General features: G+C 36.7%; 1 protein-coding gene and 1 long non-coding RNA gene across 3 annotated transcripts in view; one reads left to right on the top strand and one right to left on the bottom strand.

Moving 5' to 3' along the window:
* The window catches only part of LOC116044684 (gamma-aminobutyric acid receptor subunit gamma-3-like), a 116,032-nt gene that overhangs the window by 23,495 nt on the left and 65,895 nt on the right, over positions 1-26,642 (bottom strand). For both annotated transcript variants that reach the window (XM_031292096.2, XM_035998799.1), the window contains 2 exons: positions 23,538-23,675; positions 16,290-16,442 (listed from right to left, as the gene is read on the bottom strand). In XM_031292096.2, the coding sequence (XP_031147956.1) occupies positions 16,290-16,442; positions 23,538-23,675 (291 nt within the window). The remainder of the gene's footprint in view (positions 1-16,289; positions 16,443-23,537; positions 23,676-26,642) is intronic.
* On the top strand, positions 8,663-22,608 carry LOC118494503. The gene is made up of 3 exons (XR_004896664.1): positions 8,663-8,760; positions 10,393-10,397; positions 22,598-22,608. It is a non-coding gene; the product is annotated as an uncharacterized LOC118494503 (long non-coding RNA).

Here is a 26,642-nt window from a genome sequence, read left to right as displayed (position 1 = left end):
CTTCTTATGACTTTTTCGACATACTATACTGACTTTTTTTGGCATTCTATACTATGAAGTTTTTTGACATACTATACTATGACTTATGACTTTTTTCGACATACTATACTATGACTTTTTTCAACATACTATACTACGACTTTTTTTGACATACTATACTATGACTTTTTCGACATACTATACTATGACTTCTTATGACTTTTTTCGACATACTATACTATGACTTTTTGTGACTTTTTTCGACATCCTATACTATGACTTCTTATGACTTTTTCGACATACTATACTGACTTTTCGACATACTATACTATGACTTTTTTTGGCATTCTATACTATGAAGTTTTTTGACATACTATACTATGACTTTTTTCAACATATACTTGACTTATTTCAACATACTATACTACGACTTTTTTCGACATACTATACTATGACTTTTTCGACATGCTATACTATGACTTCTTATGACTTTTTTCGACATACTATACTATGACTTTATGACTTTTTTCGACATACTATGATTTCTTATGACTTTTTCGACATACTATATTATGACTTCTTATGACTTTTTTCAACATATACTTGACTTATTTCAACATACTATACTATGACTTTTTTTGGCATTCTATACTAGGACTTCTTATGACTTTTTTCGACATACTATACTATGACTTTTTTCAAAATACTATACTACGACTTTTTTTGACATACTATACTATGACTTCTTATGACTTTTTTCGACATACTATACTATGACTTTTTGTGACTTTTTTCGACATCCTATACTATGACTTCTTATGACTTTTTCGACATACTATACTGACTTTTTTCGACATATACTTGACTTATTTCAACATACTATACTACGACTTTTTTTGACATACTATACTATGACTTTTTGTGGCTTTTTTCGACATACTATATTACTTTTTTTTTTAAACTTTTTTCGGCATACTATACTATGACTTTTTTCGACATACTATACTATGACTTTTTTCGACATACTATACTATGACTTTTTCGACATGCTATACTATGACTTCTTATGACTTTTTTCGACATACTATACTATGACTTTATGACTTTTTTCGACATACTATACTATGACTTTTTTCAACATACTATACTATGACTTTTTCGACATACTATACTATGACTTCTTATGACTTTTTTCGACATACTATACTATGACTTTTTTCGACATACTATACTATGACTTTTTTCGACATACTATACTATGACTTTTTGTGACTTTTTTCGACATCCTATACTGACTTTTTTCGACATACTATACTATTACTTTTTTCAACATATACTTGACTTATTTCAACATACTATACTACGACTTTTTTTGACATACTATACTATGACTTTTTGTGGCTTCTTTCGACATACTATATTACTTTTTTTTTTTAAACGTTTTTCGACATACTATGACTTTTTTTCGACATACTATACTATGACTTTTTCGACATGCTATACTATGACTTCTTATGACTTTTTTTGACATACTATGACTTTATGACTTTTTTCGACATACTATGATTTCTTATGACTTTTTCGACATACTATATTATGACTTCTTATGACTTTTTTCAACATATACTTGACTTATTTCAACATACTATACTATGACTTTTTTTGGCATTCTATACTAGGACTTCTTATGACTTTTTTCGACATACTATACTATGACTTTTTTCAAAATACTATACTACGACTTTTTTTGACATACTATACTATGACTTCTTATGACTTTTTTCGACATACTATACTATGACTTTTTGTGACTTTTTTCGACATCCTATACTATGACTTCTTATGACTTTTTCGACATACTATACTGACTTTTTTCGACATATACTTGACTTATTTCAACATACTATACTACGACTTTTTTTGACATACTATACTATGACTTTTTGTGGCTTTTTTCGACATACTATATTACTTTTTTTTTTAAACTTTTTTCGGCATACTATACTATGACTTTTTTCGACATACTATACTATGACTTTATGACTTTTTTTGACATACTATACTATGACTTTTTCGACATGCTATACTATGACTTCTTATGACTTTTTTCGACATACTATACTATGACTTTATGACTTTTTTCGACATACTATACTATGACTTTTTTCAACATACTATACTATGACTTTTTCGACATACTATACTATGACTTCTTATGACTTTTTTCGACATACTATACTATGACTTTTTTCGACATACTATACTATGACTTTTTTCGACATACTATACTATGACTTTTTGTGACTTTTTTCGACATCCTATACTGACTTTTTTCGACATACTATACTATGACTTTTTTCAACATATACTTGACTTATTTCAACATACTATACTACGACTTTTTTTGACATACTATACTATGACTTTTTGTGGCTTCTTTCGACATACTACATTACTTTTTTTTTTTAAACGTTTTTCGACATACTATGACTTTTTTTCGACATACTATACTATGACTTTTTCGACATGCTATACTATGACTTTATGACTTTTTTCGACATACTATGATTTCTTATGACTTTTTCGACATACTATATTATGACTTCTTATGACTTTTTTCAACATATACTTGACTTATTTCAACATACTATACTATGACTTTTTTTGGCATTCTATACTAGGACTTCTTATGACTTTTTTCGACATACTATACTATGACTTTTTTCAAAATACTATACTACGACTTTTTTTGACATACTATACTATGACTTCTTATGACTTTTTTCGACATACTATACTATGACTTTTTGTGACTTTTTTCGACATCCTATACTATGACTTCTTATGACTTTTTCGACATACTATACTGACTTTTTTCGACATATACTTGACTTATTTCAACATACTATACTACGACTTTTTTTGACATACTATACTATGACTTTTTGTGGCTTTTTTCGACATACTATATTACTTTTTTTTTTAAACTTTTTTCGGCATACTATACTATGACTTTTTTCGACATACTATACTATGACTTTTTTCGACATACTATACTATGACTTTTTCGACATGCTATACTATGACTTCTTATGACTTTTTTTGACATACTATACTATGACTTTATGACTTTTTTCGACATACTATACTATGACTTTTTTCAACATACTATACTATGACTTTTTCGACATACTATACTATGACTTCTTATGACTTTTTTCGACATACTATACTATGACTTTTTTATGACTTCTTTCGACATACTATACTGTGACTTTTTATGACTTTTTTCAACATACTATACCAGGGGTGGCCAACCAGTTAGGTATAAAGAGCCACACAAAAAAACCGCACCATAGCAAAAAGCCACACAACACATGCACGTCCACACTACAACAGCAACAGTGTCTTCCAGATCTGATGACAGTCATAATACATAGCAGTTTTCATAGTTTTTTTTCTCACTTAGACTGACTCAGTGGGAAACCTGACAGTCTTTTCAGGTCTTGCTTGAACTCGGTTGTGGCCACTCAAAGCAACTCTCTCACTCATCTGTCACTAAAGGGGCTTTCAAACAGTCGGATTCAGCAGTGAAAGGGTTAACGAGGAAGGTGATCTGTGGCCGCTGTTTTTCCTCAGGTTGCAGAATCTGTCCTCAAAACTCTGCTGCATTATTTTCCATTTTAAAATAATTGGCAAATGTATTGGCAGATGCATTCAAATGTGTTTTTTTTTTTTTACTTATCTGAAATACTGTATGTTTCAGAAAAGTTAAAAACAACAATCAACCAATGACACAGCCCCCAGCCACACAGGAAGAGCCTCACAGGAGCAGGCAAAGAGCCGCATACGGCTCAAGAGCCACAGGTTCGCCACCCCTGTACTATACTATGACTTTTTTCGACATACTATACTTTGACTTTTTTGACATACTATACTATGACTTCTTATGACTTTTTTCGACATACTATACTATGACTTTTTGTGACTTTTTTCGACATACTATACTGACTTTTTATGACATTTTTCAACATACTATACTATGACTTCTTATGACTTTTTCCGACATACTATACTATGACGTTTTTATGACTTTTTTATGACTTTTTCCGACATACTATATACTATGACCTTTTTCGACATACTATACTATGACTTTTTGTGACTTTTTTCGACATCCTATACTATGACTTCTTAGACATACTATACTGACTTTTTTCGACATACTATACTATGACTTTTTTCGACATACTATACTACGACTTTTTTTGACATACTATACTATGACTATTTTTTTGGCTTTTTTCGACATACTATATTATTATTATTTTTTTTACTTTTTTCGACATACTATACTGTGACTTTTTTCAACATACTATACTATGACTTTTTTGACATACTATGCTATGACTTTTTTTGGCATTCTATACTATGAAGTTTTTTTACATACTATATTATGACTTTATGACTTTTTTTGACATACTATGATTTCTTATGACTTTTTTCGACATACATTTTTATCACTTTTCTTTCGAAAAGTGATAAAAATGTATTTCTACCATACTAAGACTTTTTTCGACATTCTATACTATGACTCTTTTAGACATACTAAACTATGACTTTTGCCTCACTTTTTTCGACATACCATACTAAGACTTTTTTCGACATACTAAACTATGACTTTTCTATCACTTTTTTCGACATTCTATACTATGACTTTTTTTCGACATACTAAACTGACTTTTTAATCACTTTTTTTACATATTATACTATGACTTTTTTTTAAATCACTGCTTATGCTCTACAGTATAATACTATGACTTTTTTCGACATGCTATACTTTGACTTTTTTATCACTTTTTTCGACATACTTACTATGACTTTTTTATCACTTTTTAGTGTGTACTAGAACAACAGAACATTAATCCACATTCACATCCCAACTATCATATGCAGATGATTTCTTTTTGACTAATTGCCAATTTTACTCCCTTTTTAAAACTGATCTCACTTATACTGTGTTAAATACAGTGGCAATATGTTTCATTTTGACATCGCCCTATACATTACGGTTTTCTTCATGGCATTAGTTTTAGGTAAAGGTAGTGTTAGGTACTTATGGGAAGACGCAGGGAGCGACGGCCCATTGTGAGGTTGGTCCAGCGTCTTCCCCATCTTTTTCCCTTTTGGCTGGGATCTCCGGTCCCTTTTGTTGTACCGAGGTAACTTCAGTTTCAACCCAGGGTTTTGTATCACGACGTGGATCACTTGTTACCGGGTAAAATTGCTGTGGTAACTTATGCTGAACACCTAACCTGGTCGGGAGCAGGTTATGTTGGAGATTAGAGATCAACCGGTATAAAAGCACCGCCTACTGACCAATCAATACTCGATTGATAACGACATCACAGTTCTTAGACGATCCGGTGGAGCTCGGTGAGAGGTGCGCTCATAAAAATTAAAACATTTAGAGAGTGACAACCCCGTTAAACATTCTCTGATTGTTTCTTTATGAAATATTTTAAAGTGGCCATATTATACTCATTTTCAGGTTCATAATTGTAATTTGAGATTTTATCAGAATAGGTTTACAGGGTTTAATTTTCAAAAAACACCATCTTTTTGTTGTACTGCACATTGCTGCAGCTCCTCTTTTCACCTTGTGTCAGGTCTGTTTTAGCTACAGAGTGAGACCTCTCAACTTCTGTAACATCTTTGTTGTCAGTCGCACATGCGCAGTAGCTAGGTAAGGATTACATGAGCTAGCTAGCTGTTTCTCCAACTTCGGCCTGTACAAGGCAGGATTAGCTGGGAGACGACTTCTAAATGAGGGCGCACTTCCAACTTTGCGTGGAATACCTGCAGAACAGGGACATGTAAGTAGTTCTATACAATTTATTTTGTAGATTAGGGTGAATTTGTGTGTGTTGTAGCAGTGTTTTGCCATTGAGAACGAGCTAGCGCTAGCATGCTAACGGTTAGCCCCCTAGGCCCCTTGTTTCGGCTAGTGATGTAGAAAGCCATGCAGATTTTGAACAGCTCACCCAGAGACTGAAGGGACACATTCAGAAACCCGTATCTCACTCAAAACAGCATGGATGGTTTTTTTTCAAAGTTTGTATGCGTGTGGAAGCACCAGAGACACAAAATAACACCCCATATCCCAGAAAAAAGTGATTTTTTCATAATATCCAGGGCACGTTGATCTTGATTCGTAGTACAGGCCTCAGTTTGTCAATCCGTATGATACAGTGTTCAGACTAATCAAACAAACTCGACTTTGGGGTCAAGGGTAGTCAGATCCAGACAGGTCCTTGATGTGAATGCCTCCATAGCTTTGGGGAAAGTGGCTATTATAGGTATTATTAATTACCTGCCAGACTGGTAAATAATTATTCTAATTGGAGATAACTTGTGTCTCATTGTGTCATCATTGCCATTATTTAAGAAATAACTCCTCATGGTGTCCTGAAGGAGAATATTTTGCTCGCTTGGTGAAATGAAATCAATTCTTTAAAAGCAAGATGAACCCAGTGACATTAATGCCCACTGGGGGCATCGATATCTACTGCTGTGACACGCACATCATTCTTGTAAGACGGCGGTCTCTCCCTCTCATCCTCTCCTCTTTCTCTCCATGGCGCGTCTCACCCCTCCTCTCTTTTCTCTCTCTCCCTGTCTCTTTCTCTGTCTCTTTCATCCTCATCTCCCACATGTCTTTCATGGCAGAGTGTGCCACTGTTTTTGCCTGTGGTTTCCATAGAGACAAGTTGCTCCCATCTATTTCAAGCTACCTCCTCTGGTCTTGGGCTCGTCTAGACTCTCTTTTTCACCTGTTCATTAGATTTAGGCGCCAAACTAGGTAAATGAACAACAACTCTCTGCTTCTAATACCTTACACCTTACTACCTGTTCAAATCCCATTGTAGTGTGATCTCAAGAAAACAGCAAGTGCATTGACAACACAGTTTTGTCTGGGTTTTTTTCCCCATCACAAGCTACCCACCGGCTGCTCACAGTTTGGGCTGCTATTTCAAATCAAGGTCACAAGTTTTCTTTGTACAGTTTAATTCATTCCCTGGGAATTGTCGCTGCATGATGCCATAGCAACTGGGCGATTCCTATCTGTGCAGGTGATCTGAACAACACAAGGTCTCACATCTAAAACATCAGAAAACAAGGGCTGTCGAATAGAAGTGAGAAAAGCTCCAGAGCATAAGCCTGTGCAAATCAAATATGCTACAGAGTGCAGAATAATGACAGTGTGATCACAGCAAAAACAAAAAAGAACAGATTAGTTTTTACATTAATTTACAAACTAAGATATCAAAGACATGGTATTTTGCATAAAACGGTGTCATAGATGTCTAGTGCCACAATATGCTAACAAATATCAGATGTTGACCTTTGTTATGTGTCCAGGGGTAAACCAGGTGGAACCGACCACAGCTTGTGTTCATGGAGTGTCTATAAATAGTACTGAGGAGCACCAGTCAGGGATCATTGGCTGTGTCACAATACAGCATGGATTTTATTATGACTAGACTCATCTGTCCTTAAACTTGTATTTTAAATTTTTACTAAAAAGCTGTGACGTTTAAGCTTGGGTTTAGAGCAGCAAAGATTAATTGATTATTTGTCAACTATTAAATTAATCGTCAACTATTTTGATAACCGATCAATTGGCTTAAGTTATTTTTAATGAAAAAAGTCAGAATTCTATGATTTCAGCTTCTTAAATATGAGCACTTTTTAATTTCCTCACTTCTCTGTGACAGTAGACTCAATCATTTTGAGTTGTGTAAAAAACAAGACATTTTATAGATCAAATAATTAATCGATTAATCGTGAAAATAATCATTAAATGCAGACCTATTTGCAATTTGTAACTTTCCTCATGTTTGTACTATAACATCAAGCTAAGACTAAGCATGTTTAGCCTCATGTTGGCCAGTTTCAGTTCTCCGAATGGCCACACCACAGGGTGGGTTGTACTATTGTTTGTATCAATATTTTGTACTTGTATCGGTTTGTTTCAAATAGCAAGAACAAAGATTAGAGATCACAGAAACCCCAAATAACAGTGACTATATATATTCTGACAAAGTAGGCTATGTTAAATTGAAATTATGCAGTAAGAACAGTTGAAGTGGAATAAAAATGCGTAATATTTGAAAAAGTGAAGGCGTTTCTGTTTTGAGCTGTGAAACACTCCAGCACATTTTCCAACACATCAACACAAAGTAAAATGCAGTGTACATCGGTGCTGACAGTCTCCTCGGCGGGAGCTTGTTTGTTGGTGGTAATTATGCTGATGTTTTCAAATTAATGTGCTAGTGATTGAGGTTAAAATGCTACACATGGAAACTTCCATCTAATCTGATTAAAGGTGTTTCACGCACACTGTTGAGGCCTTGACTTAAAGCCACATCTCCGATGCATGTAATCAGTTAGACGGCCCTACACAGAGACACTTGAGACTAAACAGCCTGCAGTGTGTCCACTCTCCACTATTATTTATTTACCCAGCCATGTATTTTTAGACGGTCTGCTTGATATCTATAGACCAGCGGTGTCAAACTCAGTCATTCACTACAGGTCACACTGGAAAATAAGAATCACATCAAGGGCCAGACATGTTTAGTTTATTAACATGTTTTTATTTAATCAAAAAAGTCAAACATCTTTGACTGTATTATTGCATGTCTCATATACTCTTCTCACTTACAGCTTGGTCGACATAAAGCCCCAAAAAAGTAATTTAGCCATCAAAGAAAAAAGGTCGAAAAAAGCGAGGGAAAAAGTTGGACAACGCGTCAAAAAACGTCGGCAACAGTTGCAAAAACATTGAAAAAAAGTGCCAAAAGCGTCGACAAAAACTTCATAAAAAGCGACAAAAACTAGGTGGGCCAAAATTTATTATGAACCTAAATTGTTATGAGGGCCGGATCTAAATCTGCCAGGGGCCGGATTTGGCCCGCGGGCCTTGAGTATGACACATGCTATATGACAGTGCTATAGACCATGACATATGAGGCAACTTTAGGGGCAGATAACTTCATCGTATTGATACTTTAATTACAATATATGAAGTTCATTTTATTTTGTTGGCTGTAGTGACTACTACCATTAGACCTAGTGGTGTCATGATACCAAAAATTCAGTAGTCGGTGCCAATACCAGTAAAATAACACGTTACCGGATGAGCAGGCAAGCGGGCCACGGCTGTTTACAACGTGTAGCCTGTACAGCGGCCGTAGCCGACAACGGTGAGTTATTTGAAGCCAAGAGAGGGAGGGGTGTAAATCAGGAAGAGAGGACCGTGAGTTTGCAGTGAACATGCCGTTTTTTTGGCTGGGTAGAGTTGACTCTCGGCCACTTCTTCGTGACCTCGTTCTTCTGAATGTATCGACTGGAACACTCTGAAGCGTATACTGCCCCCATCAATTCCGGAAGAGGCACAGCACCGATGCTGCTAACACTGGCATCGTCGCTAACGGTGCCTACGGTGCTTCAAAAAATGGGCATCGTCAGTGTTTTGTCATTTTAAAACCGGAAGGTGTCAGTAGTATCTGTTCTCGGGACATCCCTAATTAGACCCAAGAAAAACATGGCCGTTCATATAATGAGTTTGTCTCTGTGATGAATAAAGCGTCCGATTTAGATTCCTCCATCTCTTCCCCAACAGTTTGAGGGACTGATGTCTCTATACTACAGCCTCTCTTTAACTCACTGTCTTTTTGGTAGAGTTCCCATAAGGAACACTGTCAGCTCTTATACCCAAGCTGACATATCACCATTGACAGGCATTTGTGTGAATGACGGCTCTCACAGGGAAACCTTGGGTTTTAAAATGTGTTTTCCCCACCACACCCATATCATGAGAAATGAGCTTCTTTTGTTGTCAGTGCTTTCTGCTAGCCAGGGCCCATTATTTGAGATGAATAAATGCTAAACCAATAGAGAGTTGTTTGGGTATTGGAGCACTTTTTTTTTTTTTTTTTTAAATATTTCCAGTAAAAACTGTGGATAACTGAGACTATCCTCCCTAGAAAAACTACATTCACTCGTTTCAGCAAATGCCCCAAACAATATGTATTAACACTCTAGCAGCCCTATGCTGTAGTGTCAGTCGGAAGTAAAGGATGATTTGAAAATATATCAAATTGATCGCAGCAGAACTCTTTTTATTCTTTGCTTTGCCTACATTACCAACAATTCAACTGTAGCTGCTAGCCTTAAGCAGAGAGGAAGAGCAGGCTACAGGGGTCTGGTAAGCTCACCAAATTTTTCCAACACAACACCAAAAATATCAGCATTGCTAGATTTAGGGAAAACATGTTTTTGGTGATCAACTGGTCCTTTAAGTGAACTTGTGTGCCACTATGTCATATTTATTAATACCCTGTGTAGCAGATGTTTCCACCCATTTTAATTAACTACAGTTGTCTTTTACCCTCTCAAGTTTCTACATTCAAAACCCCCCCCCCCCCCCCCCAACACACATATTTCACCTACAGTAGATGTACAAGATTTGGTAGGCTGATGTATCAGACTTTTAAAAAGCCTCTTGGAGCCATACCTTAAACCCATTGTCATTGCTGTACTTTAATAAACTCCTAGAGAATTAACCAGATCCACTTCAGATTTTGGTCAGCACAATCTAAAGACCTCTGTGATGCTAAATTACGAAGCAAACAAGCTCTTGTGCCTCAAGGGGTTTTTTTTCTCTCCCACCAATGACCCCCCCCTGTATCTCTGTCAAGATCTATCTGAGCTGCAGAGATTGAGGTCTAATGGGAATCAACTAGAGCTCTCCTACTTGCACCCCGCTATATCCACACATCCTGCCGCTGAAGGAGTAGCAGGTAAGTTACAGCCCTTTGGAAATACCACCTGGAACATATTAGCTGCTTGCCACACTGCCTTAAGGGGTGGGGGAAGCACCATTACCTGCCTTTTTCTTGGACTTCAACCTCTCTGCGATCCGACCAATCCTCCTCCCTCCTCCTGACATTTCTCCCTGCTGCTACATGCCAGAGGCCTTCACTTTACGTTACACCACTGTTTTGTCCCTCGTGTGCCCATCTTCTCTTCCTCCTATCTCTCCTTTCAGCCTTGGGATCAGGTCTTAGGCCAACCTGACAAACGGGGGCGATGTACTGGAGAAGAAAGGCTAAATTACTTTTTGTTGTTGAGCTGGATGTGGCTGTTTATCATGACTGTGGCAGAGTCTCTGCGCTACCTGTTGTTTAAGGGAGATCACAAGCCTTTCTCTGCCTTTGGTCATGTATCACACCGCCACCCACGTACTGTAAGCCTTTACTGCTTTTGGCTGTTGTCTAGGCAGGCACACAGACAGGTTGACAGAGTGACGGAGAGACAGACGGGCACACACACATTGTGAGCAGAGTGATACACATTACATAACAGCCGCAGTAGCAAGCTGCTATAACTGTGATGCAATGACTCCGGATTTTTCCTCCACAGCCTAGCCAAATAATATGAAGTACAACCTCTCCAATCTACTAGTTTAGTAGCTTTTGGTGAATAAAAACTCTAATCTAATCAGCTTTTGGTAAAGAGCAAGAAATCAGTAGTATTTCAGCACATATCTGTAGTGTCTGTAGAAACAGTTCTAAACATACTCTGAAAATAAACCCTTGTGTTGGTGTTGTCTCTCTCTGTCTTCACACTGTCACAATGTCAACGTTCATCAACCTAACAGCAAAAAGGAAGCTGAGCAGAACGCACAACACAATCTCTTACTATGATAAGCTTTCATTAACAGTACAAGACGAAATGCTCCATTTGGCCCAGCTCTTACGTGAGTAAAAATGCTATCTTATTATTGAATTTGATACAACATGAGAGGACTTTATTGTTCCATATCAGTGAACTTTTTTTCTTTGGGCTTGATAACAAAAAGGAACGGACAGAACTCCAATATAACTTCTTTATTACCGCTGAGGCGTTCCAGATGACCTTCTGTGATATTGGCTGACTGGCAGGCTGATGAAGGGCAGGTGGGACTGAGTGGAATTAAAGTACTTTACAGTTGTGTGTGCTGCTTCTGTGCAAGTGACATGGGGGGGTGAAGCTGGCTGGAGGTTGGAGAGGTCAGATTGGGTTGAGTTCTTGGGTCAAGTGAGTTAATTAGATAGAGTCTAACCTCCTTCAACAAGTATTACCAAAGTGCCAGAGAGCAAGGAAAAGGTCGGTTTGTCAAACCTAGTGGAGGTTTAAGTTGTTGTACTAATTTATACTCCAATTTACGTCATCAATGTCACAATTAGAGCTATAACACTTAAAATCCAAATTTTGCTGTGCAATATAACTCTCTTTCAGTCAAATTTAAAAATATTTATTTATTTATTACTTTTTTTAAACAAATTGAAGTTTTGAATAAATTCCAGGCTGCATCTTTTGGTTATATATTACTCTTATGTGACCCAGATAATGTAATAACACAGCCTATGACGTAACCATGCCTCATTATTATCATAAAACATTGTATTTTTTTTGTTAAATTAACATAAAATTGACAATAGAACAAGTAAGTAATAATAATATATAGTCCTCTGGAAAAAAGAAAAGAATGTTGGAGGTGGTAATGGTGGGCAAAAAAAAAAAGGTTTCTCTGGCTTGAGTCAGCTACAGCCCAGGATGTTTGGAGTATGGCAACAAGTGACAGCTTCCGCTAGCATAGCATAGCTCAACGGTCCGACCAATAATCACTGATATAATTACAATTTGGCAAATCCAAACAGAATCAACAATTACCATCAACAGTCATACCCTTTAGGACCTTAGTTAATGTAAGCAATTAATTGTGATTAAACTAAAAAAAGCGAATACGTAAACAAATTGCGATTAGACAATTATGTAATAATTGTTACAGGCCTAGTCACAATCAAGTCTACACCAGGGGAGTATTTACTCCCCTCACAAATCCCCAATTGCTAGTCCTACATTGACCTGACCTGTTGAAACTGCTGAATTTAGAGGACTAATCACTACAGAGTCCTGCTCTCATTGACTTCATATCACTATGAAGTCAATGAGAGCAGGACTCTGTAGTAGTAGTAGTAGTAGTAGTATAATTAATGGACATAATTCAGTTGTTACATTTTGAGTAGGCTAGACTTTCTCAAATTTTAATTTTATCATTAGCTGCCCCTCTTTAGCCATTACACTGACTCACATATATTAAGTAGATTCAATTAAATGAAACCAGCTATGGAATAATCAACCAGTAAATTTAATTAGGATTATATCAAATGATAAAATGGCGTAGAGGGGGGCTGAGCCACGGAACACTTTTGTGGCAGAAAATACAATTAGCAATCTGAAGGAGGTGAGGCTGCTTTTGTGACAAGCTGTGTGCTTTTATAATCTGCTGCAAGATTTTGTTTTACTTTTCTTACAATTCTTACACTGCACTATAACTTGTATTCTTATTTTATACCTGTCTAATTATATTTTAGCAATGCTAGTTGTGTGTTTGTTTGTCAGTAGACAGCTTTGGTCTAGAATAAAAGGTGCCTGTTCTATGGAAGACGTCCCGCATCAATCCATTGTCGAAGAAAACATGTTCCACTCAGCGTTCTTGATGACTACAGACCTCTGCCACTTGCGTCACATGTCATAAGAGACCTTTGAGAGGCTGGTGCTGCGCCACCTGAGGACGCTGCTAACTTTGTTCATGGACCCGCTGCAGTTTGCATACCAACCAATCAGAGAAGAGGATGCCATCTTCTTCCCATCCCACAAGGCCCTAGGAGAAGCAAGGAGAGTCATGTTCTTTGACTTCTCCAGTACTTTCGACACCATCCAGCCCTGTCCCCTTGAGGGAAAGCTTCCGGCGATGCAACTGCACTCTGACACTACATCCTGGATCATGGACTACCTTACTGTCCGGCCAAAGTATGTCAGAGTGGACGGTTGTGCCTCTGTGTTTGGGATTAGCAACATTGGCGCACCTCAAGCTACTGGCACATATCCTCTTCACTATTTACACCTCAGACTTACGCTTCAACTCTGGTACGTGCTACCTTCAAAAGATTTCCACCAACATCAACAATGACAACCAGGAGGAGCTTCATCGCATGCTACAACAACGGCAATCACCTGATGCTCAATATTAGCAAAACTTAAGAGCTGGTGGTGGACTATCAAAAGGAACAGGAGCGCCCTGACCCAGTTATCATTCAGGGAGAGGAAGTGGAGAGGGTGGACTTGTGGTCCAAATGAACAAAAATCTGGACTGGTCTCACAACACGGAAGCGCTCTTCACGAAAGGACAGAGCAGACTGTTCTTCCCGAGGAGACTCAGATCCCTCAGTGTATGCAACATGCTACTGAGGAGAGGTCTGTAGTAGCCATTGCACTGTTCTTTGCTGTGGTGTGCTAGGGTGGTGGTGTCAAGGCTGGTGGAGTCAGCAGACTGATAAGGAAGGCCAGCTCTGTGGTCAGGCTGGAGCTGGAAAGCCTGGAGGCAGAGAGGAGGATGTAGGACGAAATCAAAGCCATCCTGGTTTACCCATTTATGGCGAGCTATGGCAGATGGGCAGCTCATTCAGCCACCGGATCATCCCACCCAGGTGCAAAACACATAGCTGCTGTCATTAGACTGCACAACAGCCGTGGAAACCACTCAGACCACTATTTACTACATACCTTGCTATATATATTGATTTATTCTGGTATATATTATACTATACCTACCTATTATATAGTATCATTATTACTACTACTACACTTTGCTACATTATACCCATACTATAGTGCATTATATTTGATATTCTATTCTATGTTATATTGCTGTACTGTATTATGTTATACTACATTACCACCTTTCATGTTGTACTCTATACTTCCTATCAAATACTATATCATAATTCACCATATTTCACTATATTATGTTAATGTTATTGATTTAGCATCATATTCTGTATTTTATTTATATAACATCTCTATATTAAGCCAGCCAAACACTAAGTACTTAATCATATCGTATATTAGTCTGATGTACACTGTTAACATAGACTTGCTGAATCTGCCAAATCACACTACTGTCACTTCACCTTGCAATTCAGCAGTCTCCAAATGCTCATGTATAGTTCTATTTTTTATTTGATTAATATTTTCGTTTTATATAGTATACCTATACTATTTATGTATTTTAATTTCTCTATTCATCTGTGTCCTTGTGCTGCTGCAACAACCGAATTTCCGGCACTTGGGATCAATAAAGGTTTGTGTTATGATGTTTAGAGTGAAATAAATATTCAAACTCCATGCCTGCACCATTCTAAAGTGGGAATATTGTAGATGTCATGTTTTTGCACATAATTCCTGAATTCAGACTTCCAAGTGGTATATTCCTGTTTTAAATTTGCTATCTCCACTAACAACTGATGGAACCTCTGCCTAAATTGATATTTTTGCAAATTGGATATACAGTCTATATAATCACTCACATACAGTATATAGACATAGACATTAACTCGCCAAACACTTACCTTGAATTCCACCTTAAATAGGGACCATCAGCACAATATCATCATCCACAGGAAAGCAAATAAGCTAATGGTAGGCATGCAGCGGGGGAGGAAAATAATTCAAAAATAATTGTCAACTCATGCAAAGAAAAATAACATTAACTCTACAATTAAGGATGAAACACAAAAAAAGAAAGACTGATGGGACATACATTTTAAAGATGGCTTAATAGACAGCTAAAGGTGAAACATGCAGATTAATTTGTGAATGGCTTATGTACAGTATGACACACATGCACAAACACAGATATCACAGTTTTTTTTTTCATTTGTTCTCGCACTCCACAACAATGTTGAGTGATGTGCAAGTATTCCAGTAATATGATTGCTTTTGCCAGTAATAACTACTGCAACAAAGGCTGAGTTTTAATATTGCAGTTCCCAATCAAAAAAGAGAGTATTGCTTTTTGCTATCAAGCTGTCCAAATCTCAGATTGAATAGGAATTATCAAAAAATCTTTAAATCCTGCCATCAACTTCCGATTCATTTTCCTCATACTAATATGAGGAAAATGAACTCAGCGACAGATTGAATGAGCAATGGCAGGGAGTTTTATATTATCTTGTGAAAGTATCACTTCCGTGCTGATAAACCACAGGAGAGAAAGGAGATATTTGCCAATTTGGTGGGTGTAACAGAAAATGTATTGCCACAAATTGCTGCTCCCACGGAGGATTAAGTTGTACTCGTCATTTTGAAATGAAGTAAAGTTCCCCTCACAGCTACATGGGTACAGTTGTCGTTACCTAGGGCCGTCCTTGCAGGCGTGGCATCGCTCTTGATCCAGAAGGAGACCCAGGAGAGGACCACAGTTAGGATACAGGGGATGTAGGTCTGGATGGTGAAGTAGCCCATCCTTCGGCTGAGGTCAAAGTACACGCTCATCACCACATATTCACCTGTTGAAAGAGAAAATGGAGTATATAAACAGTCAATTGTCTTAAAAGGCAAAAATATTGAAAATATTTTTAACCACGCTACCGGTGTGACTCTAGGGATGGCAATGTCAGTCGGTCGGTACATCACTTTTGTCCACACTGAAATATCTCAATTACTATTGGATGGATTGACATGTCATTTTGTTGAAATTGAGCGCTTTAGGCGCTTACTTGTGACCACTGCTATCTGTACAGCAGCAGTGGAAGCCACAGACCCATTCCCATTTACTATGACCAGCCAGTCAAAATCACAAACACCCAATTCCCACATTGTCTGGTACTGTCTGGTTCTATCTAGCGAGCTCAACATCGTACTTAATTGGATGAAAACAAACAAACTTGTGCTTAATGCATCAAAAACAGTCTGCATGATATTTGGCTCTAAACATAAATTAGCACATGGGCCTGAACTGAATCTTGAAGTTGCAGGTCAATCTATAAAACAAGTAAATAAAGTTAAGCTTCTAGGACTACGGCTTGATATTGCATTGTCGTGGTCCGATCACATTGACTTCTAAGATGGGCAGAGCAGATGCCACCACTCCACCATTTCTACCCTCTTTTTTGCTAAGGCAAATTGTTTGCTCTTTAGTTTTCTGCCACTTATTATTTATGATGATATGATTATTGCTCAGTAATATGGTCATCCGCTTCAAAAACCCTACTTAGAAAACTTCAAGTAGCACAAAACAAAGCAGTTAGACTTGTTCTGATGTGCAATTCTAGGTCCAATGGTGTTAAAATGCATGAACGTCTTAAATGGTTGAGTGTTGAAAAAAGACTATTAGCCAATGTGCTTACTTTGTTGAACTCTGTTATTCAAACTCAGACACCATCATTTATTTTTGATAACATAACTTACAGTTCAAATATCCACACTTATTTAACAAGAGGAGCCAGTAGGGGGCAGATGATTGTGCCTTTACCAAAATCCAACAACCTGAAAAAAACTTTCATTTACAGAGCAAGTTCTTTGTGGAATAATATCCCAAGTAACATTTGTTTTATCACAGGACAGGTACCTTTTAAAAAGAAAGTAAAATCTTACCTTCACTTAAATTATTTATTATGAGATTTTTTTTTTTTTTTTTTTTTTTAAATCTTATTGTGTGGTTAAAAATATTTGATTTTCTTCTTTGTCTATGTGAGCTACCTTAATGTTAGCCATGTAATAAAATGTAATATATGTGTCTTGTTTTCAAGATATTCTTGCAAGATATTTTTTTATTTTTTTGAGTCTTTTTTGTTATTTAGTTCTGTAAGCAGATATTGTTGTATTTATTTTTATTTTATTTCTTTTCTGTACATGTCATGAAATGTTTTAATATTGTCTGATTAAATGTTGTTTTGGACCCCAGGAAGACTAGCTGGTCGTCTAGGCGTCAGCTAACGGGGATCCTTATAATAAATACAAAATACAAATTTTGCTGCCTCTTTAGGGTTCTGACTACAGTAGGATGCTTGTTACTGCTAGCGTTAATTGACAGCAGTAGGGAGACACTGAGCTACAACACTTGGCGAACAAAAGCCATTGTTCTGTAACCTTGACAATGTTCAGACAAACATTACTTTAAATATTACTGAAGAATGTCGTTTGACAATCTGCTGCCACTCAGGCGTTCCATATAAAAGGATCTCAGATTAAATAAAACCTCAGTAGAAAAAGACCTTTTGTCCTCAGCTCTCAGACGAATCTCACCTCATGCTCACCTTTTACATAGAATTGAAATAATAATTTTAATCGCTAGGTGGAATGAAAAGAGTGCTGTGTAACGGTGACAATGTTGCATAAAAGTGTTTATTACTCGCAGATGTGAGCATGTAACAGTTATATGCACACTACCTCAGTTGATTCTGTTTGATGATGTCCAGTTTTTGATCATTTTAATATAAATGTTTAGTTATTTCAATTAACTTCAGAGAGCCTTTTACTTTTAAAGTCCGTCATCCTAATGCCCAATGCAGCATTTAATGTTAAATAAATTCACTATTCTAAACACCTGATGCTCACAGGTTTGTGCAGGTAGGCTCTGTAGAAGGACACTAATAGAAGCGGACATTCGTTGTCATATTGTTAATGAAAACTTCTGGCTACTGCTTATTTTTTGACCCGACGGTTCACTCACTCATCATCAAGCAAACAAAAACATACTTTGAGAAATAATGATCTACACACTGAATATAAAATATAAATTTAAATATCCCAAGCCAGTCTACAGGATCAAGACTGGGACTAATCTAGGCAATATTTGATGAACAGTTATCAACTATAAATCCAGATGTTTGCTCCAGGAATGAAAAGCCTCTACAGTGCTACTGAAGTTGAAGAGTCTGTCTAAATCATCCCAAAACCTTACTTACCCAACAAATCCACACCGACATCCTCTCTGAAATACTATAGACAGTGAAAGAAGTACTCAGGTCTTTAACTTAAGTAAAAGTACCAATACCACAGCATACAAGTAAAAGTCATGCAATGAAATTGTTACTTAAGTAACAGTACAAACAAAATATACATAAAGTACCAAAGATAAGCATACAGCGGAAAGGCCCATCACAAAATAATAAATTCTATATGATGATAAAAACATAAGTTAGGGATATTTTGGTAGGATATATAATTTTTCAGAGAAGGGTTTATTTTCTGGCTCGGTGGTTTTGATCATGGCTAGACAGCTCTATCTAGGTGACAAACTTGACTTGTTTTGAGCTTTGTATTATATGTACTCAGAGTTCAAGGCCTCAAATGCATAATACAACTCAATACGGTGCACTGTTGTCTGGTTAGAGGTTATAAATAATGGATATGGCCTACACAGAACTCTCTGGTCAGGGATGGAGAGACAACAAGCCTTAACTGAAGAGGAGCACCACATAGCCATTGCTTGTGTACAAGTGGGAAACAGCTAATCTGATGTTGCACTTTCATTTAGTGTGTTTCAGTGTTATCATTAGGCTTCAGACAATAAGCCCGGAGACAGTGCAGCACAGCTGCAATCACAGCTGAGGGTCACCATATATATATATATATATATATATATATATATATATATATATATATATATATATATATATATATATATGTATATATATATATATGTATATATATATATATATATATATATATATATATATATATATATATATATATATATATATATATATATATATATATATATATATATATATGGCTATATGTACAGAAATGACCAGGTTTCTTATGTTCCATATCATATCCTGAACATTAATAAAACCAGGACCTGATAATAGAAACTAGTGTGCACGTAAAGGTACTAATTGACAGACTTTGACACAATTTCTCTCCTGCAATCAACACATTTTGTTTTCATGTTTCCAGTCCAGTGGCAAGCTTAACAACACCACTTGTGTAGTAGATGGCTCTTAAGAATGGACTAATCTTGAAGAATTATTGTTAAAGCAAATTGGAGAATAAAAATGTGTGGAAGTGGAAAATGGAGATATATAATAATATGACAATAAGGCACATTTAATCACCTTTTTTCATATAGAGTCAATTCTGTAAATCCTATGGTTGCCAATACAAAATTGCTATCAAGAAAGAGAATTTTATAGCCCATTAAGAAAGGATGCATGTAATCAAATATTGTACTAAAAATAAATAGTTTACTATATATCACAAAGACTACTACAAATTACCTGGTTAATGTTACAACAAAGGAAACCTTAATCACAACACAACAGGCACAGCATAACACAGTATTTTGCTATTTCACAAAAATAAAACTAGTCTAGTTTTACGTTATGTACCCATTTATGTCTGAGGTACAGTGTGTGTTCTTCTAAAGCAATCCATAACGGGTTAGGATTGGAAGATATTGCTAGTTAGATAAATACATAAATTAATTAATTATTATTAATTAATTACCAACAGGGGTAAATAAAAACAATTGTCCTGAATTTTTCTCCACTTCCTTCCTCTTAGTATAACACTGCAAGACCAAGCTGGACACAGTTCACAGAGCGTCTAATTTGACAGTTTTATGCACAGAAGAGAAGCGGCATTTTGCCAAATTAATCTTGCAAATGTTGCAGGATAATGCTGTGTAGCTTGCTGTATGAGCTGTATGGAGGCTACGAAAATGTACCTTTCCAGATGGACTATCGATAGCTGTGTGCACACACTCAGCAGTGTGGCGACTTCTGTGCTCCGACTGTGCACTGCAGCAAACAACCCCTCTGTTTCCATTCTGTTAGGACAGTAACAACCCCCCGGTTTACACAATCCTGCCAGTATTAGCCTGCTTTACACTTGTCTATAGACTCTGTCATGCCATACGGTCCGGTCTACTTTCTGTTTGGAAGCTGCGAGGAAAATTCTTGGAAAAACACATTTCATTAATGAGCTCAAGACAACTCAGCTGAAATGTTATTGTGGCTGCTTCCTTCTTCACTACACTGACCCACAATTGCAGTGAAAAGGGACTACAGATAAAAAATTAGCTTTTTTGCTAACACTGGCACATTTACATTTTGAGTGTAAACAAAAAATGTCAATTGATGTGCATTGTCCCTTTTAAATAAACAAATAAATAAAAAACATGTATAAGAGTGCATTTGTTTTCCTATACTAGTTTGGAAATCTTTCCACACCTTTACATGGCTACATATTTTGGAAACTAATTCATCACTGTGGGATGTTATTAATAATTTAGTTAATAACAACCACATTATGTGACAGAAGCAAAATCAGCTGTACTATTTTCAAGTGTTTATTATGTAAAAGGCTTGTTTAAACAATATTACTGATTCTTTAGCTTGAGTTTGGGTAACTCATGCTTTGTTTTTTTGCTAGCTGAATGTGTAGTGATGAAGGCTATGTGAATGGTTTTATCTTATTTTTATTTTTCATGTATCTATCCATTGTCATTGAACATGGCACATGTGCAGTTTACAATTATAATGGTGTGAGATTTTACAGACAACATTATTGGTAATTTTTTTGGAAAAAATGGTTACTTGATTTCAGACAAAAGCAGGTGGCTCTTGATTTGTCGGCTGAATTGACAAGACCGATTTTTATCAGCTGTAGCTAGCTGGCTTATTAAGGTAATGTTATCACCAATCACTATTTGTTGAAAATGGCTGATGTTTTTGATGTTTCCAGTAGAATTGTTTTCCACCTGTGATTTTATTATGAGGTCAGCGGAAGGTAAGTGAGCACAGAGTCAAAGGATGTATAAGGAAGGATCTCATACATCAAGCAGAGAAGGAACATCAATTAGAATATCAGTATTGTGATCCATGACGCAATCAGAGAACAAGGCACAGCTCTGTCAGCAATTTCACAACAGATTCTTTACAAAGGGCATTTGAAGAATTTCCAAGGTGGACATGAATAGAAAGAAAAGAACAATCGCGAGAATTGCTGCAATGTAACGGCAGAAAAAGGAATAATTGGAGCTTTTGGGGAATTTGCGATGGTATAGTAGAACAAAGCACTAAAGTGTTGGGGATTCCACATTGGGGCCTTTTGAAGAGGACGCCTCTGAATTGATAACGACGGTGGATTTGTGGCGGGGGTCCCCAGTGGCGCTGTGGCCAGGGATCTGTCCACTCTGTCCTCATTAAAACAGCCTCAAACCTCATGTGTTTATGTGGGATGAAGGATAAAGCTTTAGAGAGAGAGTTAGGAGACAAAGAGAGAGGGAAATAAGAGGGAGAGGAAGAGAAACGCAGCACTTTCGAAGTTTGTCATGTAAATTAATGATAGGTATTTTTAGCCAGGGATCTAATCATCATGCGCGTGGAGATGGAGCTCCGGCAAGTGAAACAGGGAAAAGAAACGAGGTAATAAATGAGAAAACGGCTAATTTTCTTGAACAGCATGAGGTAGATGTGTAGGTTTGCTGTTGCTTTTGAGCATCTCAGCAGAAAATGAGTTTGGCAGTGTTTTGACGATGCAGCGGGAGTCCAGGAATACATATAATCTAGAAGGCCATCAATGTGTCTCTGGATGCTCATTAGTCACCTTTTTTTGTGATCAGAAACACAAAGATACAATTTCTCATTAGATACAAACAGGATACTTGATGAGCACGGGTGATATAGTTAAACAGATTTGTTAACGTGCTCAGTTAAAAAGGAAATACTGTATTTGATATAGCCATGTCATGTTTGTGTACCGGGACAAACACTACAGTACTTTAACATTCTGCAAAATGAAGCTGTACAACTAATTTCCACTGAGCTCCTTAATAATTTGATGCCACTCCTTGTTATCTCTCTCCTAATCACGCTGAGCACAGGAGAACAGGAGTTCCTCGAATATTCATGAACGGCTCTTTGAAAGCTGAATTAGGTCACATTATGCAGACCCGAGCACCAAAGACAAAAGACCGTATAGCACAAACTAGAACGAATATATGCAACTCGTAAACAAGGTTAAGAGAGGTTAACAATCGCTGCGTCATGCTCTTTCTCTACCTCCCACATTCATAATGCTTCACTTATTAAGCTGTTAAAATCTGTCACGCGAAAGCATTAAAAATGGATTAGGAACTTGTCCACCCCGTTTTAGTTGTAGGTGAAATTACAGCCACCTGTTGGAGCAACAATATGTCTCTCTGCCTTCTAAACACGCTTAAATTAAATCATCTAAGAACACAAGGCCTAATAACTGCACTGAAAGCATGGGAAGAGAGAAGGAGGAGTGAATAATTAAACTTCCTTTTTAATCTTTAATCTTGGTGATTAATGTCAGTGGAAAAACCTATTTACCCTTACACCCGAGGGGAATTCTTGTGAGCTTGTAGTTATATGATTACCTGCCTGAGGTAGGCAAGGGGCTCGAGAGTTTCTTATTTTGAAGAACAGCAAGCCAGTTCCAGCTGTTAGTCTACAGCAGAAGCTGACCTCTGACCTCCACGAAAGGTAGGGTGGAAGTGAAAAAAAGAACTTCCCTGCAAGGATTTATAAAGTTTTATATTATTTGTATCAGTCATAGTGCCGTGAAATGCAATTGTTTTATATCTCAACTCAAGAGTTGTTGACCTTATGTTGCCGTTGCCTTCTTACCTGCTGTCGTCGTGAGCACATCTGTGGTGTTTCTGAGCCCCATGAAATCAAACTGGTAAAGCCTCCAGTATTTCTGGTCCGAGGTCTCCACCGAGTTCCGATTCCACTTGTACACAATCTCGTCCCGTGGGTAGCCGTCTGAAAACCACACAAAGTGTGAAAGAAAAACAACAGAGATAAAAGTTGAAATCAAAGATTACAGGTTAGATTATTGCAACAATGCAGATTTTATTGGATGCATGATTTATACCTGATTTATACAAATGTACACAGTTTTCATTGGTAATTCAGTGGACTGCAGACCAACTGAGCCATTGCTGGTAAACTTGTTTGCAAAACAGCACACAAAAATGTCTATGAAAGCTAATAACAACAGTGTAAAAAAGAAGCTGGGCTCATTTGACAAGCAATTTTACAGAGAAAAATGAGTGACAGCAATAATGAGCTAGCCTTGTTGTCCCCTGTAGTAGGACCCAGACTAATTATGTAAATAGTCTCATTGAGAGGATAGCCATCTATAACCAAGAAGAGCAATCACAATCATGCAAGAGAGGTGTTTTTTTTCAAACACTAATATAGATGGCAAACGTTATTGCCATCATATTTCTCTTGGTGTGTTTGTACAATTATCTTTACTGCTAACAGTATTACCATTGTGTTACCAGTGTATCCTCATAGCTACAAAATGTTAGTCATATTTCATGCCTTTAAAAGCCCCCTGAAGCAACATGTTCTTCCACAATGTTATAAACTACACTCTTCTGTTGCTTTGGCTCCGACATCCCCCCCGTCTATCCTGCCAGCAAATAAGACAAGGGATGTCCACTTCTGCCATAAAACTGTAAACAAAGTCCAGGTTTATCTGCCAGTGAAAACAATATGCTAGTAGAGATAGGAGGAATTTAAAGTCAAATTGAAGTTTGGATTCTGCTCGTCTCTTGTATAAATAAATATAAGTCGCAGTGATACTGCAGCTTGTTGTAATTGTCCTTTTGTCCCTTCAATGTACTTTTATTGTTTTTGTTTGCAATGTGCTTCTTTGCCTCTGTAAAGCACTCTGAGTTGCCCTATGTATAAATTGTGCTATACAAATAAACTTGCCTTGCAGCTATTGGACATCCTTTTCTTTCTTTTTTTTTAATTCTTTATTTTTGAAACATTGGGAGTAATACAATAGCCAGATTTACATTCCCCGCGTGGTCACAGTTCCAGTCTGTGATCAAGACCAAAGTTCTCCATTCCCAACATTCCCATTTTTGTAAATATAAAAGAACACAAAACAAAGGGTGCATTACTATGTGACAAATCTCTAATACATGTAGGAGCAAAAGACAACAAACAATTATTTTGTTAATAAAACAGTACACAAAAGGTACAGTAGAAGTAACCCTTGATTACCATTATCTTAAGAGCATTCAAGATAACATTCCTGCATGTATTGTTTGATTAACATAGGATACCCATTTTGACCATAAGACTACAAATTTATTCATCTGCAAACGGAGTGAGAATGTTAGTCTTTCCATCTGGTAGATTTCATTAACACATTCAATCCATCTTTCCAGAGTAGGGGGATCAGGGAGGAGCCAGTGTCTGGTAACAGTTTTTTTTACAGGCAATAGTTAAAATTCTGAACAGATACTTTGCATAATCCAGTAAAAAGTCTGTGTTACCTAGAATAAAATTGGTAAACTTGAAGGGTATTTTCATGTTGAAAATATTTTCGATATCTTTGTGTATCTCTATCCAATATTGTTTTATTACTGGACAATCCCAGAGTATATGCCAATGGTTGGCATCTTCACTTCCACACTGCCTCCAGCACTTAGTCTCCTCCCCGGAGCCAGAAATTTTCTGTTTTGGAGTAATGAAAAACCTGATCAAACATTTCCAACCAAATTCCCTCCATGAATATGAGTTTGTATGAGTGTATTTCCACTGTGATATGCAGCAATCATTCCACTCCTCATCAGTTATTTTCATGTTACTTTCCCTTTCCCATTTTGTTTTCACATATAATGTTGAATTTGTTTGTTTATTCATAAATCCCTTATATTTTTGACTTTTGCCTGGTATGCCATCAGTATTTCATGAAGTACTGGTTCCTGCACTTCCAGGGACCTAATAGCTTCTTGGTTGAGATAATGGCGTATCTGTAAATATCTGTAAAAGTCCTGTTTCTCCAAATTATGACTGGTTTTAAGTGTATGGAAATCTTTCACTTTACCTTTATCTATTAATGAGAAATGTGTTGTTATACCCTTAGATATCCAGTTCTGGAATCCAACATCTGTTTGATTAGGTTTAAAATCAGGGTCGTAGGCACACCATCTTATTATCTTCAGATTATCGTGCAATTTATATTGATGTTTAGCCTCCGTCCAGATTTTTAATTGTGATTTTATCCAAGGGCTTTCAATCTTACCTAGAGTCCTATCTAAGTCTTTATTTCCCAGTATTGCCCTTAAAGGTGGATCTGACATAAGAAGTACTTCAATGTCCTTCCACCTAGCACGGTAGTTGGTATTATATAGATTCATCAGGGGTTTAATTTGTGCAGAGTAGAAATAATTTCTAAGATGTGGTACAGCCATACCCCCGTTTTCTTTGGCGAACTGTAGTGTTTTAAATCTGATCCTCGGCTTTTTTCCTAACCATATAAATCTAGAAATAATTTTGTCCCACTCTAAAAATTGCTTTTTTGTAATTTCTGCCGGAAGAGCTTGAAACAAAAATAAAAATCTTGGTAATAGGTTCATTTTTACCGATTCGATTCTTTGTATTAGACTCATAAAGGGGGTGATGGTCCATCTCTTCAAATCAAGTTTTATCTTATTCAAAAGATCATCATAGTTACACTTGGCTATAGTAGTTATATCTTTGGGGATTAAGATACCTAGGTATTTTAATATGGTCCGGTCCCATTTAAGTTTTAATTCATCGCTTATTGTTTTTGGAGGATTATAATTAAATGTCAATATCTGTGTCTTGTTTACATTTAGTTTATAACCAGCATAGTCACCAAAGCTACTTAGAGTCTGAAATACTTTGGGAACCGATGGTTGGTTGGTTCACTTATGTACAGTAGTACATCATCGGCATATA

Source organism: Sander lucioperca, chromosome 24 (genome assembly GCF_008315115.2).
Source record: "Sander lucioperca isolate FBNREF2018 chromosome 24, SLUC_FBN_1.2, whole genome shotgun sequence".
NCBI lineage: Eukaryota > Metazoa > Chordata > Actinopteri > Perciformes > Percidae > Sander > Sander lucioperca.
This window is presented reverse-complemented; position numbering and strand designations above follow the sequence as displayed.